Consider the following 20781-nt stretch of genomic DNA (forward strand, 5'->3'; position numbering starts at 1 on the left):
AAATCAAACAGACCAGAAGAACATGTTTTTCTATCTTTTTTTCTATATAGAAAAAAAGCTATTTTCCTCAAACATGTTTACAATTAAATTACTAATGGAACAACTGCTAAGAATGCTAGTAAATGACCTATATCTTATAGTTCCTTCTTAGTCAGGTTCACGACTCAGAGTTTTCTTTCTTTAGGTTGTGCCTCATTTAGAAGAAAATTTTCCACAAGGAATCTACCAATTTGGCATTTCTGATTCTGAAACATGACACTAAAGCGGGAAATTCCACCAGTGAAAACTCTTTTCTCCCATCATACTCTGCTCGGCAGCATTTGTCCTCATTGTATTACTTTTCGTCAATCTGAGCTTGTTTAGCAACCCTCTTCCCACCTGGTATGCAAAGGCATGTAGTGAATTGTCAATTATTGTAGTTTTGAAAGATATCTTCCAAGGATATTTAAGTCCTTTATATGGTTTCCTTGTACACAAACTAATGTTCATGAAAAAGCTGGTGCCTAAAGATAAAAATAAAAACAAATTAACTAAAACCTCAGTAAAGCTGTTGTTTGAAAAAAGGGAGAGAGAGAGATGGCAACTAAATGCCATACCTGACTCTAGACTGGATTTGGTACTAGAAGGAAAAAAAAAACTATAAAGGACATTATTAGGTCAGTTAACTAAATTGGAATACAGGCGATCAGTTGGATAGAAATGTATCAATGTTAAATTTACTAAAGTTGATTACTATCGTTACGTCAGAGGATCACCCTATTCCTAGGAAATATGCATAGAAATATTATAAAGGACCATGATTTGTGTAACTTACTCTCAGATGGTTCAGATTATTCATAATGTATATAATATCTGTCTTATCTGTTATAGATAAATAGATCTAGACAATTGATAAGATAAAGCAAACGTGATAAAATGTTAGCAATAGGTAAATATGGGTAAGAGATATATGGGTTCTTTTGTACTATTTTTACAATTTTTCTATGTGTAATTCTAAATAAATTGAAAAAAATTAAATATGATTGAGATCATGATTCTCATAAAAAGGTCCACCCTCATCTGGCCCCTGCCTACCTTTGCAGTCTCATCTTCATTCACCCAAAAGTACCCTGTGCTTTTGTTATCCTATGTTAATGTATTTCCAGACCACTCTCTAATCTCGGTTCCTTCACAGACTACATATACATTTTTCTCTCTGTCTGGAATGTCCTCAAAACATTTTCTCTGCCCGAAAACCTTCTAATCATCCTCACTACTCTGCTGTAATATATCCATCGTGATGAAGTAGGTTAGGACACTGGTTATGAGCAACAACTTTGCACTCAGGTAGACTGGGGCTCAAGACCTGCCTCTATTCTTCCCGCCTATCACACCTCAGGCAAGTTATTTTCCTCTCTAAGCTTCCAGTTTTCCCATATGCAAAAAGAGAATAAAAATAATGACATCAGACTGATGGGAATGGATGAGAAGTTACGTATTACATGCTTAGCACAGAGCCAGGCAAATTAAGCATTCACTAAATGCTAGTCTTCCCGTTGCTTCCCCCACCCCCCCTTACTACCCACCTCCCACAGCCCCTTGCATTCCCTTCTGGAAAGCACAACATTTTGTTCCATGTTTATTTCTCCTACTACTTTATGAGCCCTTGAACGGCAAAGACTACATTCTAGTCACCCCTGATTTTTCCAGCATCTAGAGTGATGTTTCTTGCTCACATAGAGCAATGAAGAACTTGCTATTTCCAAAATCAATGATTTTACTTTGAAAACTAAAACAAGGAATCACTATCAGCTTTCTTTAAATACCTGACTCTGTAAGACATGGAGACAACCTAAATGTCCATTGACAGATGAATGGATAAAGAAGATGTGGTACATATATACAGTGGAATACTACTCAGCCATCAAAAGAATGAAATAATTCATTTGCAGCAACATGGATGCAACTAGAGATTATCATACTAAGTGAAGTAAGTCAGAAAGAGAAAGACAAATACCATATGATATCACTTACATGTGGAATCTCAAATATGGCACCAATGAACCTATGAAACAGAAAAAGAATCACGGACATAGACAACAGACTGGTGGTTGTCAAGGTGGAGGGGGTTGAGGGAGGAATGGAGTGGGAGGTTGGGGTTAGCAGATGTCAGCTATTATATATGGAATGCATAAACAAGGTCCTACTGTATAGCCCAGAGAACTATATTTAATATTCTATGATAAACCATTCATGGAAAAGAATATTTAAAAAAAGAATGTGTGTGTGTGTGTGTGTGTGTGTGTGTGTGTGTGTGTGTGTGTATATATATATATGTATAACTGAATCACTTCACTGTATAGCAGTAATTAACACTGTAAATCAGCTATACTTCAATAAAAAAATAATAAATAGATAAATACCTGGCTCTGAAAATGTCTGAGAATTAGTTATTCAAAATATATTTTAGCCTTCAACTAATTTATAGATACTAGGATCTTTATAAAAGATGATTTCTAATTTATAAGTTAGGAAATCAACTTGGTTCTTTGTGGCTAGGCTTTAAGATACTTGAGAAGGAGTAGAAGGAAATAGGTGAGTTTAAAGTGTTGGCACCAGGACTTAGAAGTTTGGTCTTTATCCTGTGAATAAAATTTTTAAAAGGAGAGTGCAGTGACCCAGTTTATAACTTGAGAAATCAGTCTGAGAAGAATGTGAAGTATGAACTGGGTCAAAGAGACATTAGTTACAGTAAGGCGCTTCAGGAATGGGCTCAGTCTCTACAAAGGAGACAAGGGCTTGGATAAAATGCCGATAAATAGGGATAGAGATAAGAGGGGGAAATGAGGGAGGAAGCCTGTATGCTCCTAAGGTGGCATCAATGACATCTGACCGAGTGAATGGGGATATGGTGGTGAGGGGGAAGGAAAATGCCCTCGGTTGTGTGTTATCGTGAACTGACAATGAATGCAAGAGGAGGTGAAAGGTATTGTGGGAAGTGAGAAATAATAGGTTCAAATTTTGATAAGTTACATTTGAAGTAGCTGAGGGATTTCCAAATAGAGGTGATCAGTAGACGATTATAAATGGATGTTTGTGTTTGAGAAGCATGAGTCCATGTGCTAGAAATCAGGAAGGAATAAAACATGGTTTTATAAAGTCTTCAGGTGTAAATATTGGAACTCACTGTGTGAAACTTAACAGTTCTGGGGCTTATTGGTAGGAATGTCTAAATACATGAATCTGTTTATAACCTTAATGATAACCTTAGTAGGACAGTTAAACCTCCAAATCTAGACATGTATGTTTACTGGAGACCACTCCCCAATTTTTTTCCCCTCTAGCAACAGCAGCACTTTCTAAAGAGTATGAAATTCTGAAAGGAATGGGAACCTTGAGGTCAGAATGGATTCAAATCTGAGCTTGGTCAGTTATTGGGTGAGTTACATTTAATAAATGACTTAATCGCTCAGAGCCTCAGTTTCTTCACCTTTAGAAGAAGATAGCAGTGGTAACCTTAGGGTTGCTATAAAGAGAGGCAAAACAGCATAGTGGCCAAGAACATGAGCCCTGAAAACAGACTGTCCTGAGTTTGAATTCTGTCTGTGCTATTCATTAGCTGTGTGACCTTGGCTAAGTTTCTGGACTTCTCTGGGCCTCAGTTTCCTCACCTGTAAAAAAGGGGTACCCTTTGCTGTTTTTGAGTTGGTCAGTGACCAGTGTCACGCTTCCCAGTGCACCACTCCTGCAGAGAGAAACGAAGCACCTCCCCAAGAACAGGGTGAAGGTGCAAGTCAGGGACCACAGAAATTGTTATTGGGTGCCTGAAAGTTCAAGGCCACACTTGGGAAAAGACTTGCAGTTCTGGCAAAAGAAGAATGATTCTATTGTAACTGTCATCTGATCAGGACTGGGCAGGAATAGAGGCCGGGGTGGCCTTCCTGGTTCAGAAGAGTGTAAATGAGGGTTAGACTCTCAGTATGAAACAGCTGGAAAGATACCTGTCCAGCCCTTTTCCTTTTTTTTTTTTTAACATCTTTATTGGAGTATAATTGCTTTACAATGGTGTGTTAGTTTCTGCTGTATAACAAAGTGAATCAGCTATGCATGTACATGTATCCCCACATCTCCTCCCTCTTGGCATCTCCCTCCCTCCCATCCTCCCTATCCCACCCCTCTAGGTGGACACAAAGCACGGAGCTGATCTCCCTGTGCTATGCAGCTGCTTGCCACTAGCTATCTATTTTACATTTGGTAATGTATATATGTCCATGCCACTCTCTCACTTCGTCCCAGCTTACCCTTCCCAGCCCTTTCTTTTGAAAGACAAGGACCCTGGAGCCCAGGGAGGTTGTCTGCAGACCATCATACTGCACACCAGTGACTGAGACAGGACTCCTGACTCTCACTTCATTGCTCCTTTCTTCACATCACACCTTTATATAATACAGATGGCCTCAGATCTGAGAACTGCTAAAAAATACTGCAGTGGTTATTCTTTCTGTTCTGAGGAAAACAAATCAGAGATCTGAAAATATACCAAATACTCAGGGATTATGTTTTACATTATACACATTTAAAAAATACATATTGTGACGACACTATAATCAGAATGTTTGGCCTTGCATTAAACACAACTTTTAAATGAGAATGAAAAGTTAAACTCCACCGAAAGAATCATCTGTGCATCTTGCTAATCTACTGTCCTAGCGTCACCTCTAACAATACCTAATTCCTCACCCTTTTCCTGTGGCAATATTTTTTTATGCTTCTACCTTTGCATGTGCTGCTTCCTGTGCCTAGAAGCCTCTTTTCTTCTAAATTGACTCATTTGTTCAAGTTACTAGGTTCTCCGTGTAATCTTCCTATTCCAATTCTAGTCCTATTGGTTTTTGCATTTGGTACATTCTAGCACTTAATGGACTTTAATTATTTGGATGTGACAGTGTCTTCAGCCAGTAATGATCTCCTTAGAAACGTCCCAAGCCTTAAGGAGTGCTCAACACCAGCACTTCTCCCACACTTTTACAGAATTAGAAATAAAAATGAGATGTAAGCAAAGCAACGGTGAACACAGGATTCACTATGTAAGTTACCTGCAATAGGAGGAGGCAGACTTTGGATGGTGAGTCTGTGGGTCCTTATAACATATTTAAAAATAAATAATAAAAATTCTATATTACTAAGGTACAGTAACTAGAAATTATTTACACGAGGGAGAAGATTGGCCTATTATTACCAGTTACTCCACAAAGGTTCCTCTTTGACTTTAAACTGTCCACATGTTCCCTGCATTAATAAACATGTAAAGTCGAAATGGGCAATTAAAGGTTAAATTTCTCTTTCCCTTAGTGGGCCTGATTTTTGCATTAGAACTCATGGGTCACTAGACATTTGCTTTGGGTGTGAGCAGTTTGTTTCCTTCCGTTTTTAGCAGGAACAATATGCACCGGGTTAAAATAATCCCTAGACTTGGTTTATGGTGACACGTACGGAAGGTGCTCATTTTGGGCTTCCTCATCACCACAGCCAAATAACACGTATTTATTTGGCGCCGAGTATGCACAAGGATCAAAAGGGAGAAGTTAACAAGGCAACACCACGGACTTCCCCTTACAAGGGGCCCGTGGCTTTTGCGAGGAAAGGCTTGCACTGGGTCCGGTACCAGAACGCTAACCACTCAACGGCACACGACCAGCTGCGTCGACAGTCTGGGTAGAGCTGCTCTGCAGAGGAGGGCGGCGGCCCGCCCTAGTCCTCGTGAGCTTGGACGCCGCGCTCGGACGTTCGAACGCCGTCCCTGCGGCCTCCGCCAATGGGGAAAGCGGGCCTCGAGGCTCCGCCCCCGCCGTCGAATACGTCACGGCGTCGCCCAGGGCGCGCGGGCCGCGGGCCGCTAGGGCTTCCGCCCCCAGAGATCTGCTCGCTCTTAGGTGTTGCGTGAGGGAGTATTCTCCGCCAGGTCTTGTCGCTGTCGCCGCTTTCGCCGTCTGCACCATGGCTTTCGTAACCAGGCAGTTCGTGCGTTCCATGTCCTCCTCGTCCACCGCCGCGGCCTCAGCGAAGAAAATCCTCGTCAAGCATGTGACGGTCATCGGCGGCGGGCTGATGGGCGCCGGCATCGCCCAGGTGGGCAGTCCTCGGGCAGCGCTCCCCGCTCGCTTTGCTGCCCCACCCCGACAGGAAAGCGCTGGCGGGCCGCGACCCGGCGGGGGTTGTCAGGCCCGGAGGCCAGCGTTCACGCGAGCCCCGCGGAATTTCCACCCCGACCCTCCCCCGTGTAGTTGAAATGTCTGGGCCTGTTAGTCTGCAGCCCCCCAAAGATCTAGTGTTCTTGGGCCGAGCCTCAGTTTACGGCGGTTGGCTTCCAGAGACCCGCGCTGCGATCAGTTTTAATTTTATTAGTTTTTTATAATTCTGCAGCCGTTGTCAGAGCAGTTTTCTGCTCTCTAAATGGTCTCTTCTCCTCTCCCAGTGTGTGCTTGCTGAGTTACAAAGAATAATAGTAGTCAGCACTTTTGAAGCATTTGGTAACGTTACCTAATCGGCGCTTGTGAGGCGCTGGGACTCCACCAAGTGCTGCGCAAGAAGTCTTTGACCTAGTGCCCTCTGGCGCTGGGTAGAGTGGGAGGGGGAGGCAGAGCGGTTGAGGGCTCTGAAGGAGTCGCTAATCTCCGTGTGCATCTTCAGGACTCCGCGCGGTTCCAACTAAGCTGTGATTCAGGGTCAGTTGTGCAGCTGTTACCTAGGTACTGTGATCCTTGTGTTTTTACTGATTGGGTTTTAGCGTTTATATTCCAACTCGTATCGGGGAACTGTGATTTTCATAGCCTAGCTGATTATATGCTTAGCATGTCGGCCCTTTGTTACTTGTACTGTTGGACGGGGGAGGCATTTATCTAATTTTTCTTAAGGGAAAACTCAAGTTAAGTGGCTATGATCATGAAGGAGTTTAATTTTTGTAGTGTCTGTTTCCAGCCAAGTCTATGCTTCTATGCTTGCTTTGTAGAAAAATCTTTTCTTCTTATTATATATCTTAAAACTTCCCAGACTGCAGGTATTTTGCAACATATTAATTTGATTGCATTTTCTTCTAAAATCTGTATTTCATTAATGTTTTATCCTTCTGACTCCCATTTCTTCTCAGATCATGTTTTTGGACATATATTGCCCTTTTTATTGTGTACATGCCCTGGCTGCTGGGTTATGGTGTCCCATTAATCTTTATTATACGTGAGATGGGAGGAGTAGGTCTTTTTTTTTTTTTTTTTTTTTTTTTTTTTTTTTTATGCGTTACGCGGGCCTCTCACTGTCGCGGCCCCTCCCGTTGCGGAGCACAGGCTCCGGACGCGCAGGCCCAGCGGCCATGGCTCACGGGCCCAGCCGCTCCGCGGCATGTGGGATCCCCCCACACCGGGGCACGAACCCGTGTCCCCTGCATCGGCAGGCGGACTCCCAACCACCGCGCCACCAGGGAAGCCCAGGAGTAGGTCTTTTTAACATGAAAGTTTATTATACTACGTGATACTTAAAAGAAAGTTTAGGTTGAGTGCATTTGTATCTCCCTGCTCCACCCAAATCTCCCTATGCTGTGAGAGTGAGATTTGTTGTGGGCAGGTATAAAATAATGTATTTGTTTAAAAACATCTAAACAACATCTTAGTGACAAGATATTAGGGCCTGAAGCCCCCAATAACAATATAGGAAATGGGTCCAGAAACTATTGTTGATGGTCCCTTGAAGACATCAGTGGAAGAGGATTAGAAACTAAGTAGAAAGCATCACTTTAACTTTTGTACAAATTCAGGTTGCTCAGTTCTTGGAGTACCGTATCCACTACTGGCCCAAAAAGTGTTATGTTGCACAAAAAGGCACACACGTAACACCTAAAATTATGGGTACGGTGTTGGAGCTTTCATCTGAGAAAGGAGGGAGGAGATTGACAATGATGGGCATTCAGACTTGTGGATCAAATCCTTGAGTAGTTGGACCAGGGTGGCGTGCCTTTTGAAACCTAAGGGGTAAAAAAAGAAAGCTATTTACCCCACACATTGGAAATATAATGGAATTGTCATTCAAGAAGTTGATAAGGACCAAAGATTTAAATAGTGGACAGTCCTAGGGAGCAGTAGTTCTGTGCTTACATAACAAGGTTTAAAAGAGCCTCAGCCGCTGTAGGTGACAGCTTTAATCCTGTGGAGGGGAACCGCACTTTCCTGCATTATATCTCTGTGTGCCACTTTCAGCCAGTTGGTTGGTTTCGGCTGTTTAGCTGATCCATTTTTGCACTCTATCCTGCAGCATGCTGCTCGAGGCAGTACTGCCTCATTCTTCATGCTCCTTGACCTACAGCTTTTGTCACAGGGTAAATCTGTTTTGCTTATTTAGTGCCACAGCTATTAGTTGGTGTGGTTTGACTGTACATTGGATCCAGTTCACTGTGGGGACTTGGGATGGTCTATGCTGGCTCTGTGCTAACATGGAAAAGTTACTTCTGTGCCTTGCTTTACTAATCTCTGAGGTAGGACTAGCCTCCTGGGAGTATGGAGAGGATTGAATGAAGTAGCACACGTCAAGCACTTAGCACAGTGGCATCTAGTAAGGGCTCACAGAATGTTAGCTGCCTTCAGGGTTATCACCATCATGGTGTTATCCTTGTCCTTTTGTCTTTGTCCCCTCATGCCACGCCCATCTCTGATCCTTGCTGCTATGGTAGGCCTGTGATGTTAAGGTGGAGAGCACTGGTTGTGATTCTTTTCCATCTTGCTTAATCTTGAAGGCAAATGCCAGTTGTTGACTGCAGTTTGTTCAGGGACCTCTGAAAAGAGGGAAAGCACTTTTTATCCTCCTCAGTAAAGCCTTAAAAACACAAGCACAAAGTAACATCTAACTTTATGCTACTAATTCACACTTAGCTTCACTCTCCAGAACTCTTTCTGAAGTAGGGTTTTTTTTTAATTTGGGGTGGCACCAGGTCTTAGTTGCAGCAGGCTGACTCTTTAGTTGTGGCTCACGGGCTCCTTAGTTGTGGTACATGTGCTCCTTAGTTGCAGCCAGCAGGTTCCTTAGTTGCAGCTCACGGGCTCCTTAGTTGTGGCATGCATGTGGGATCTAGTTCCCTGACCAGGGATCAAACCCACGTCCCCTGCACTGGAAGGCGGATTTGTAACCACTGCACCACCAGGGAAGTCCCATGAAGTAGTTTTAATTTTAATCAAGGTGTAGTTCTGTTTACATTTTTAATATTTCAAAAAAATTTGTCATTTTTGCCATATGTTCCAGTTCATGCTGAGTAGGATAAAAAAAAAAACTGAGTAGATTTTGTGGGAGCCTGACACATTTCTCAAGCAATTAAGCAATTTAAGACGAGTGAGGTCTGTGTTTAATTATATGTAGTTGATCAGAGCACAGGCCATTTGTATATTTGTATTCTCTAAGAGTATCTACTTTGCCTGTCATTACTTTTGCTTGTTTTAAATTAAAAAAACAAAAAACAAAAACTGTGGGTTAATATTTAAGTAAGGTTAACTTGTGTGTGTTTGCCCATTATTCTGACTTGGGTCTGATTGCCAGTTTATCTAAAGCTGGATACTTAGGCCAGCAAAGAAGCTTCCAGCAGTAATTGACCCTTGAGTGGGGGACAGGTTGGTTTATGCTTTGTAAAGAAGGGAAAAAAGGAAGAAATTATTAGCTGTGCATCTCTTCAATTTATAGAATGAGTCAGAGCTTTGCTTCTTGCATTGCCTTTTTTTCATATGAGGAGCCCAGAGAGCTTATAGCTTTTGTTAATTTACTAGTGAGAAGCCAGTGGGCTTTCTGGGAATGGCATTTTAGGGGCTGGATTTCTTGGCTCTCTGGTAACAACCTTCCTTTTGGTGCACTATACTTCTTTGAGGAAGTGAGAGTTTGCATCTAGAAGGAGGTTGGAGCTGAGTTCACACCGAAAGCTTTTTTATTTGTTCTTCTTAAAGAGCAAAAAGTGCACATTTTTTCTGGGGAGAGCTCCTTAGGCTATTAAAACAAGGGGAGGGGTATTCTAAACTACAAGTACACGTTTCCCTGACATTTGTAGTACTCTGCGATGCTTGATGAGGACTCAAGTGGATAGGAAGTCTTCTCCCCAGCCTCTGCATTTGTTTGCCCATCTCTTTTTTCCTGCCCCCAACTCTGAACTTTCTGATGCTGAGTAGAAGAATGATCAGAGTTGCTTTGTGTTGTTTAGCTTTATTCTTTTCTGTCGCTACAGTGAGTATGCCTCTGTTGAAGTTTGTTTGAAAACAGTGCAGTGGCCTAGGAGAAGTTTTAGGAGCACAAGAGGTTGGCACAGTCACGTGGCTGTAAGCTCGCATTTTGACTCAGAGTTCTTTATGGAGGGAATAGTTGTGTTTTGTTTTGTTTCTTTTATTTTTGGCTGTGTTGGGTCTTCATTGCTATGCGCAGGCTTTCTCTAGTTGCAGGAAGCAGGGGCTTCTCTTGTTGACGAGCACAGGCATGTGGGCTTCAGTAGTGTGGCACGCGGGCTCTAGAGCACAGGCTCAGTAGTTATGGTGCAGGGGCTTAGCTGCTCCACGGCATGTGGGACCTTCACGGACCAGGGCTTGAACCCGTGTCCCCTACATTGGCAGGTGGATTCTTAACCACTGCGCCACCAGGGAAGTCCATGGAGGGAATAGTTTTATTCCCAGGTGTTAACTTTGTCCTCAAGGGTACGGGGTGTGTGTTTGTCATGAAGTTCATCCCTCATTTACTGTGTTGTTGCTCATTTCTTTATTGGGCTGTTCTCTGATATCCATGATGTACTAGGACAGTAAAATCAGCTTCTGTCAGCATGTTAGTCTTTGGACTTGGGGTGTGGCTGTAGATGCTGTAGAAGAGGTAGGGCTGACAGGCAGAAAAATGAATGCCGTAGAATATGTTTGGATATTGTAGAGCAGAAACGGTACCTCAGTCAGGTTTTGGGTTTTCTCTGCCGTTTCCTAGACCCGCCTCACTGTTATCTGCCCCTTTCTTGAGTTTCTCATTTCCTTTCCTCCTCCTTCTCTCTTCTCCCCATATCTGCCTTAGGCACATGCCTCACTGCCTAGCTCTCCTGGGACCACAGGAAGATAATGCTGCTGCTTTCTGTTCTATATCTCCCTCTAGGTTATGCTGACTATGTGATAGTTTCCGCTCAGTGGTGGTCTAATGCCTGAAAGTGAGCAGGCTGTAAGGTGCCTGCTGGAGTTTGGATCCCAGCCCTTCCTCTCCTGGCTGTGGAACCTTGGGCGAGTCTCTTAACCCCTCTCTGCTTCTTCCCTTATCTACGAATAATACTTAGTGTTCTGAGAGTTCTATGAGCTAAGCGCTTAGACTGTACTAGTGTTTTCAATGGTAACTGTTCAGTAAATGTTAGCTGCCTTTATGTAGATCCATCAGCTGTAATCTGGTGATGACTTCTCTTATTTTAGATTCTCTTAACTGTCTTTGAAGATATGATAGGGAGCTATGGAGAGTTCAAACAGTTCTAAAGATTTTAAGACTAATTGTGTGGGCTGTTGAGAGAGAGAATCTTAGTGCTTTGTTCACTTGGGTATTACAGTAAGTTCATTGTCATAAAGCATTTGCAACAGAGCCTGACACTTAAAAAACACTCTACAGATGTGACATTTTTTTCTGTTCCAAGCACTTTAATGTCTCTGTCATTTCATGTGACCATTATGATATTCATCCCTGCAGAGATGGCACTTGGGGTCAAGGGTCAGAGGCAGAGCAGGGCCTGGAACTCGGGTCTCTCAACTACTCTTCTGCTTGCTGGAGATCCCTGTGGCTGCAATGACCACAGTTCTACCTGCACCTTTAGCCTCTGCTGTCTTGTGGGGAGAAGTATGGCTTCCATGGGCAAGGGGATTTTTTGTGGGTATCTGGAATCAGCAGTTATCAGCTTGACCTCTCTTCAGCTCTAGATTCAAAGTTAGAGTCACCTGCTGGTCATCTCCATCCTCTACTACTATCTTTCTGCCCATAATAGACTCAAATTCACCTGGCAAGACTTGTTTGTTCTCTCCAGCTTTCCCAAAGAGTTTCCTCCCTCTGTGATTGCCATTGTTGATCTTCTAGCCACCTCATGCACTCCAAAGACAGGGTTTCTGTCAGAGTGTCCACCATACAGCAGAAGGCTCTGAGGCTTTCCTCCGAGCAGAGCTGTTTCCCCTGTTCTTTCCTTTGTAATTCCTAGACCAGGCGTTGATACCTGAATTGTTGAGGAAACATCTTAATTGGTTCATTTCAGCAGAATCTAATAGGAAAGAAACACTCATCCTAATAACCATTGCCATATTAATCTTCCGAGAGAGCAGTTTGGAATTGCAGCTCTCTCTTCTACTCAGAAAGTGTGCATCCTGGCAACATCTTTCAGAGATTCTTAAATATAACTAAGAGTTGGTTGATGCCACTGACATGTCCAGTTATCCCATCTCCTTTCCAGAATTTGTGGGAGATGGGAGTGGAGGGTCCAGGGAGAGAATTTATTTTCTCTACATTACCAAACCCAGATGCTTACTGAATTAAAAAAAAAATTGTGTATTTAACAGGCTCACTTAAAAATTGAGGCACATTTCCTTGGCTTTTTAGAAATGCTATTTAAAATATAAAAATCTCAGTTAAAAAAAGAGGCCAGCCAATGAACTTAACTGTTTTAAGTACAAACCACCTATCTGTGGTGGTGGTCGAAAGCCTCAATGGAATGCCTTTTTCTGATTGTTGAAGTTTGTGAAGACAGCTTGTGTTGATGGCAGAGTTCACGGCATTGCACAGAGACAGTCATAAACCCCGACTTGCCAGCTCTGAGAGATGCAACTGATTTATGAGTTTTTTCCTCTCTGGATCAAATCATGAGAACCCAAGGGCAGGCCTAGATGCAAAGGCACAGCAGCCTCCGGGGCGCAGCAGCCTCATGGGGAGCAGCGACTCCGTGTACTTATTCTGGGCCAAACACTTACTCTGAGGATCGAGAAGTCCAAATTTGCGTTTGGCAGATGGTACATACAACTTTGCCGTTTTTCAGAGAGAATGTAATGTTGATGAAACGCAGCCCTCCTGTAGTGTAGGGGCACGTGGAACATCTCACTGGACCAGTTGATGTAATTCTCACAAATTCTCCACTCAAGTTACACTTCAGAGAAGGGGCTTCAAATCTGGTGGTATGTTTGCAAAAATAGAGAAATCCAGCAAGCTTCTGCTTGGCATGCTTCCTTGGCCCTGTGGCTGGAGTACGCAGGGGCTTTGACAAGTGTGCTGTTCACTGGACCTATTTTTACAGCTCTGAGCACCCTTGTCCAAAAATATTTCTCTTTGGCTAAGCCTGCTTTCCACCAAGGCTAGAGAAGTCATAGAGCTGAGGACATAGCCTTCAAATAAATTTTTTTCCATTGCAGACTGCTTGTCCTCATGGTCTTACAGTGTAGGTCACTATCACATAAAACAGGAGTTCTCAGTGGGTTGATTCAGATTATTGGCACTCAGATTAAAGTGCCAGGGAGAGTCCTCCTTATTTATTGAAAAAATAACATGTCTATGGGAGGAGGGAAAAAGACCTCTTTATTTTTGTGATCCACTCTTCCACTACCATCTCCTCAGAAAGCTAGGGATAATTTATCACTGAATAATTTGAGAAGAATGAGTTTGATTGATTTCCTTGCAAACAAGACACATGAAATTCTTTTCTAAGTAAGAGAAAATTCAATAATTAAAAAATCAAATCAGGTGTGAATCATCAATATCACTCTTATCAACAAACAATGCTGATAAGCTGGTACAAACCACCCCAAAACTTTAGACTTCAGTTTGCAAAGCAACACTATAAATCAGTAGGTTTCATGCCTTGACCAGGGGTCATTGTGGTGCAGGAACTTTAGCAAAACAACTCAGGCTAATTCTAGACCTGCTGGAATTAACCGTCACAGCACTGTTGCTATGAAGAGTCATGGTCCTGTCTTTTGACATACATGTTTGGACATATCTCTTGGGTGAAATTACAATTTCAATTTCAATTACAGTCTTGCTGGATTACAAGATATGAATATATTTGACTTCAGTAGATAATGCCAAACATTTTTCCAAAGTGGTTTTACCAGTTTACAGTTCTGCCTTCAGGGTATGAAGATTCTCTTTGCTCTATAGGATTATATTGTTCCTTTCAAGTTTAGTCATTCTGGTGGGTGTAGTGACATTTCATTGTATTTTTATTAGAATTCCTTGCTTACAGTACTAGTGAGGTGAACCCCTTTTCACATGTTTCTTGGCCATATAGATATATTCTTGTGTAATATGCTATTAAATTTCATTCCTGTTTAGCTCTCATGTTGTCCTTTTTTTCCTAATGGATTTTTAGGAAATGTTTATAGATTCTGATTATCAGTTCTTATATTCATATTTCAAATATCTTCAGTTCCCTGCATTGACTTTTAATTTTCTTTGTGGTTACCATGAGGCTTGCATACAGCAACTTGTACAGTCTATTTTAATTTAATAACGACTTAAGTTTGATCCCATTCTAAAGCTCAACATTAATACCCTCCCTGCCATTTAATGTTTTTGATGTCACATTTTACACCTTTTTATCTTGTATATCCCTTAACTAATTATTATAATCATAGTTACTTTTACAACTTTTGTCTTTTAATATTCATGCTAGCTTTATAAATAATTAATCTACCTTTACCATATATTTACCTTTCCAGTGAGATTTATTCTTTCATATGTGTTCTTTTACTAATTAGCGCCCTTTCTTTTCAGCTTAAAGTCCCTTTAACATTTCTTGTAAGGCTGGTTTAGTAGTGATGAACTCTTTCACTCCGAGCAATAACTTTGCCAGGTAGAGTATTCTCGGTTAGAAGTTTTTTTCTTTTAGCACTCTGAATGTATTGTGCCACTCCCTTCTAACGTACAGAGATTCTGCTGTTGGTCTTACTGGGGGTTCCCTTGTGTGTAGCAAGTTGTTTTTCTCTTGATGCTTTTAATATTTTCTCCTTGTCTTTTTTTTTTTATTCAACACCCATTTATTCTCTAGTTCTGCCCACATGGAGACACCCTCCTTGAAAAGGTGTTAAATCCTTCGTTCACTTTAGCACCTTGTGCTGAAAACACGTGTTACAAGGTTTTAACTATGAGATCCACATTCTTAAAGCATTAATTCTTAAACCTCATCTAGATTTCTCCCCCTTGGTTGCGGGGAGATGACCCAAACACAGCGAAGAACAGCTCAGGACTGTGGGCTCTGCTCGCCCAGAAGACCTTGCAGTTCCCCTGACCACCCGGCTGGAGCCAGGATTAAGGCCCTGAGACGAGGGGTGCCTGCTGGGCTGCCGCCACCACCACTGGCCCCAACTCCTGTCCTCTTCACTGGCTTGCTGTCACCTTTAGTTTCCCTGGAGTTTGGGGATTCCAGACGGTCTCTGCTCACACTTCTGTGTCACGCCTGCTGCCTCAGCACTGCTGATCCACACCGAGGGGGAAAAGCACACAGAACTGCTTTTCAACACACCAACGTTCCACACAAAAGTTATTTGATAAGCCTGCAGGTTCTTTTTCATCAGAGGACATTCCCAAGGCCGTGACTTCCCCGGCTCTCCACTGCCCTTGCCGGCAGACTGGGTGTGCGTGGACGCCGTGCTGTGAGTCAGGCACACACCCCCCGGCTCCACTCCGGTGTGCTGTCCTGCAGAACTGAGGACGGTGCCCTGGCCTCATCAGCAGGATCTGTCCTGAAGCCAGTCCTAGAGTGACAAGAGCCACACCTGCAGATCGATTCCACTGACCAGCTGCACAGGACCGAGCTGGGCCCACAGACCTGAGAAATGGAATCCAATCCGTGAATCACCCCCAAACCATATTTTCTATAGCAGGTTTTGTCAGCCTTGGCCCTATCAGCATTTGGGACTCTGTAGCTTTACTATGGAGCCATCCTGGGCACCACAGGACATGTAGTTACAGCCCTGGCCCCCACCAACTAGATGCCAGCAGCACCGCTACCCCTTTCCTGCCCTGCACATTGCCATGTGCCCTGGGAGGGGGACAAACTGCCCCTAGTCGAGAGCCACTGACCTACAGCTTTTGTTCAGCCCTCCAACTTAAACATTTCGGGAAATAGCAAAATGCACTCTCCACCCGCAAGGAGACCAGGACGCCCCTGGTTTGGATGATCATTTTATAGGGTTACATTTGGCCCATTGAGGGGCTCCACACAGGGGCCCGAGTAATGCCTCATCAGCAGGACAAATGCCAGGAGCGAACCCCTGGCCTTCCTTCCAGAGTGACACGTCTCAGGGTCCTCAGAGCACGAGTGCTTGTGGACCAGGTGGCTCTGGGCCCCCCTCGCCCCCACCTAGGACCCTGCTCTGAACAGGGCCTGGAGGCCCTACAGGGCCTTGATACCAGCTCAGCGGCCCTCAGCCAGGGATGCATGTCACACTTGCCCAAGGATTCCTAAAAAGTCCTCGCCAGACAGACCAACAGAACAATCATTTCCAATAAGGAGACCCTCTCCTGGTCAATCCCATTGTGCCCAAAGCTTGCCATGTGGTTGTACACATATCTCATTTAATTCTCGCGACGAGCCTTATTTTATAAAGAAAAAGAATATCAAAGTGTTCAAGGGCCTGCGCACAGCTCCCACTGCAAGTGCACGTGGAAACAAGGTGCTTTCTCACGCAGCTTTTGGTGATGTCCGGCTACAAAGCATCCTAAGCGCCCACTCTTCTGAGCACTGAGCGTAGAAGTAGCCGCTTCCTCTCTGCCCCAGCGTCACAGGTGCAGCAGGGCAGCCGCACCCGTGGTGCCGGCAAGTCCGGCATCTGCAGGGCAGCTCTCCTTGTCTTTCACTTTTGACATTTTAATTATAATGTGTCTTGGTGTGGGTCTCTTGGGTTCTTCTTATTTGAAACTCTTTGGCCTTACTGGATCTGGATGTCTGTTTCTTTTCCCCAGGTTAGGGAATTTTTCTGCCATTATTTCTTGGAATAAGTGTTCTCCTTTCTCCCTCTCTTCTCCTTCTAGGACACAGTAACATGAATGTTAGTATACTTGATGTTGTACAAGAAGTCTCTTAAGCTATCTTAACTTTTTTTCATTCTCTTTGTGCTGCTCTGATTGGTTGAGTTTTATGCTTTGTCTTCTAGTTGACTCATTCCTCTGCTTTATCTAGTCTGCTGTTTAACCTCTATAGCTTTTTTTTTCAGTTCAGTTATTGTATTCTTTAGCTCTGTGACTTCTCTTGGGTACTTTCTTTATTTTCCATGTCTTTGCTGAAGTTCTCCCTGTGTTCATCTATTCTCCTGCTCAATTTGGTGAACATCTTTATGACCGCTACTTTGAACTCTATCAGGTACATTACTTGTCTCTGCTTTCTTATGGTTTTTTCCTGAGGTTTTATCTTGTTCTTTCATTTGGAACATAATCCTCTGTTTCTTCAGTTTGCTTGACTCTAAATGGTAGATGGAACAATCACGTCTCCCAGCCCTGAAGGAGTGACCTCACGTAGAAGGTGAACCCTGTTGTTCATCCCTGCCTCAGCTCCTGATTGTCTCCAACCTCTGTGCTTATCCAAGTACCCTGTTATGTTTTTAACAGCTCTTTGTAGTTGAGGATGTGCCAAGTCCTGTTAATGTCCCAAAGGGAAGAATCTCAGCATCTAGATTCAGGCCACCTGGAAGCCAGGCCCTCAGGCATCAGCTTTTAAAAGTAATTAGATACATACAGTCCTTGGAACCTTAGGCATTAAGCCCCTCTGGCCACCAGAGCCAGGTAATCTGGAAGTGTTCCCTAAGTGGCAGCCACAGAAATTAGGGCACCGGATGAGTGTATAAGCTCTTTTCTGGTAGCCCTTTAAGAACTTTCTCTGTTGGTTACAGTCCTGTGGGAACCACGAACATAAACCCCGCTGACCACCAGAGCCAGGCGATGTAGAGGTGTCCCCTGGCAGCAGTAGCAAAAATTGGGGTGCCAGATGGGTATGAGCTCCTTTCTGGGTGACACCAATTATTACAGTCCTACGGGGCCAGGAATGCAAACTCGCCTAGCCTCCAGAGGCAGGCAATCAAGAGGCACTGCTTAGCAGCGGCCGCAAAAATTGGGGCACCAGACACGTGCAGAAGCTTCCCACCAGGAGACACTGGTGCTCTGGAGAATGGCACAGGGAGAGCGCAGAGGTGGTGCCTACCGGTCTCCATACCGGGAGAGTGTTACAGCCGGCTTCTAGATGTGTGTGTGGAATTAGATGCCTGCCCTTCAGGCTGACGCTTTAATATAGCAGGTCAGCTTCCTTTATTTTAAGTCTGGTGTGATCAGCTGCCTCTGAGCTGGGCCCTGGGGTGTGTGAACCTGAGCATGTGAGCCCTTTAAGAGTGGCTTCTCAGATTGCTAGAGTCTTGTGGGTCTTGGGACATGAACCTTGTTGGTTTTCAAAGCCAGAAGTTTTGGAGGGTCATCTCAAGTGTATGACCCAAAAGTTGGGATGCCTGATGTGGGTGCAAGCCCCTTGCTCTTCAGGGAGAAGCTCCAGGTTCCAAGGTCCCTCCCTGCATGGGGTTTATGATGAGATTGTATCCCAGCCTCTCCTACCCACCTTGTGGTTTTCTTCTCTTTTGCCTGATGTGTAGTCATCACTCAGCCCCTCTTTAGGTTTTTTAAAAGAGGAAATTTTTCCATATGTAGCTGTAGACTCAGTGTGTCTATGGGAGGACGTGAGTTCAGGATCTTCCTACTGTACTGTCATGAACTGGAACTCCAATATAGTTATTTTCACATTATGAGGGGAGGCCCTAAGCAACCCTATGAAGAGAGCCTTGGACCTTCAGGAGACCTAATCTCATCTTGGCTTTTCCCACCAGATGTATTTGTTCAGTCAACATTTCCTGAGGGCCCACCCCAGCCAGGCAGGGTCTATTCAGCCGACAGAGATAGAATGATGTTTAGTCAGAATCCAGGAGTCGGGGAGACAGCACTTAAACGGATGGTCATCACACACCATGGTGGGTGGATGGTAAGGGTATGCAGGGGTATTACAGGAACACAGATGCCATGCCTGGGATGAAGAGAATCTTGGGGTGGGGATGCTTAGTATCTGGAAGTGCTTAGTATCTAGAAGTGATACTCAGGCTTAGTTAATGAGGGGAAGTTGGGGAGGAGGCATGGGCAGTACAAAGTCCTGGAGGTGAGAGGCAGTAGTAGCAGGTGTGGGCAACTATGAGCCTTGTGGTGGTCTTAGAGTCTCAGGCGACGGTGAACAGCATGTCTGGAGAGGAGGTGGGTCCCTTTCCTGGAGGGCCTTGCATGTCATATGCAAGAACTTTTATTCTGTGGTCTTGGGAGCCACTGAAAAGTTTAATGGAGTTAGTAATGTAGACAGAAGTGCCTTTTACAGAATTATGTTTTGGATAGAACACTTTAGTGCCTGTATGTGATCTTAGGTGAATACTTTTTTTGCTTTAGTTAATGTTTCTTTCTCAGTAAAATGAAGGTGTTGTGTTGGATTAAAGGTTTTGTGTGTGTGTGGTAAAAAATACATAAAGTAAGACACCATTTTGATCATTTAAAAATGTACAGTTCAGTGGCATTTAAGTGCATGCCTGTTAAGTAATAACTCCCCATCTCCCCTTCCCCCAGCCCCCGGCAGCCATTGCTTTACTTTCGGTCTCTGAATTTGACTGTGTTCTAGATACTACCTATAGGAGGAATCCTACAGTATTTGTCCTTTTGTGACTGCCTTATTTCACCTAAAAATCTTAAAGGTTCATTTGTGTTGTAGCATGTGTCAGAATTTCTTTCCTTTTTAGGGAATAATTTTGCATTGGAATATTTTTAATGGCATCATATTCCATTGCATGTCCACACTACCTTTTGTTTTTCCATTCATCCATTGATGGACACTTGGGCTGCTTCCACCTTTTGGTTATTGTGAATAATGCTTCTATGAACATGGTCTACAACTGTGTTACGGTTGTAACTGTGTTACAGTCTTGCTTCACTTCTTTTGGGTATATACCCAGAAGTGGAATTGCTGGATAATATGGTAATTATTTTTAATTTTTTGAGGAACTGCCATACCATATTCTACAGTGGCTGTACTGTTTTACCCGTCAGCAGTGTGCAAGGGTTCCAATTTCTCCATATCCTTGCTAACACTTATTTTATGGTTTTGTTTTTGTTTTTGTTTTTTAAATAATAGCCATCCTAACAGATGTGAATAGATCAGAGGTTTTTACACTATGCTCTGATAGACTTTAGGGTTAGGAGTTCAGTGAATCTCCTTGGTGGTTCCCAAACCCCTCTTCCCTGACCCATGCTTTATGTATTGTTCTTCTGTATACATTCTTATGAGGAAGGATTTCATGGCTAAAAAGTGTGAAAGCCACCACACTGATCTTCCTGCTCTAAAAGTAGAGGATCTTGATCATCTGTAGCTAATAAAGCTGAACAGTAAATACTTTTGCCAATCTCTGACCTTGCAGTAGTTGAGAAATTAAGGTGCCTCACTTTCTCCCTTCTGTGATAGAGAAGAAACATACGTTGAAGAGAAACCTGAAGAGGAACCTATGTCACATGTCTGTGGTCATCCTTGACCTGGCTCACGCACGTGTCCCTCACAGGATGGACGGACACATCCTGTCCGTCAAAGGGGCAGTGTGTGCCCACAGCCCCTTTGATAAATGGTACAGGACACATTGACGTGCTGGAGGAAATTAAGCATAAATCCAGTTTTGAAATTATAGAGGTGGTCATATTACACGGCGGTTGCCCTCCAGTTCCCCTTTTGCCTGGCATCTCCAC

General features: G+C 43.5%; 1 protein-coding gene and 1 non-coding gene across 2 annotated transcripts in view; one reads left to right on the forward strand and one right to left on the reverse strand.

Moving 5' to 3' along the window:
* The first annotated feature begins 5794 nt into the window (after nt 1-5794).
* The window catches only part of HADH (hydroxyacyl-CoA dehydrogenase), a 48032-nt gene continuing 33045 nt past the window's right edge, over nt 5795-20781 (forward strand). Inside the window, exon 1 of the mRNA XM_065877354.1 lies at nt 5795-6108. Coding sequence (XP_065733426.1) covers nt 5977-6108 — 132 coding nt within the window. The 5' untranslated portion in view covers nt 5795-5976. The remainder of the gene's footprint in view (nt 6109-20781) is intronic.
* LOC136123969 (small nucleolar RNA SNORA43) lies at nt 16676-16809 on the reverse strand. Its single transcript, XR_010655924.1, has one exon. It is a non-coding gene; the product is annotated as a small nucleolar RNA SNORA43 (small nucleolar RNA).

Source organism: Phocoena phocoena, chromosome 5 (genome assembly GCF_963924675.1).
Source record: "Phocoena phocoena chromosome 5, mPhoPho1.1, whole genome shotgun sequence".
Taxonomy (NCBI): Eukaryota; Metazoa; Chordata; class Mammalia; order Artiodactyla; family Phocoenidae; genus Phocoena; species Phocoena phocoena.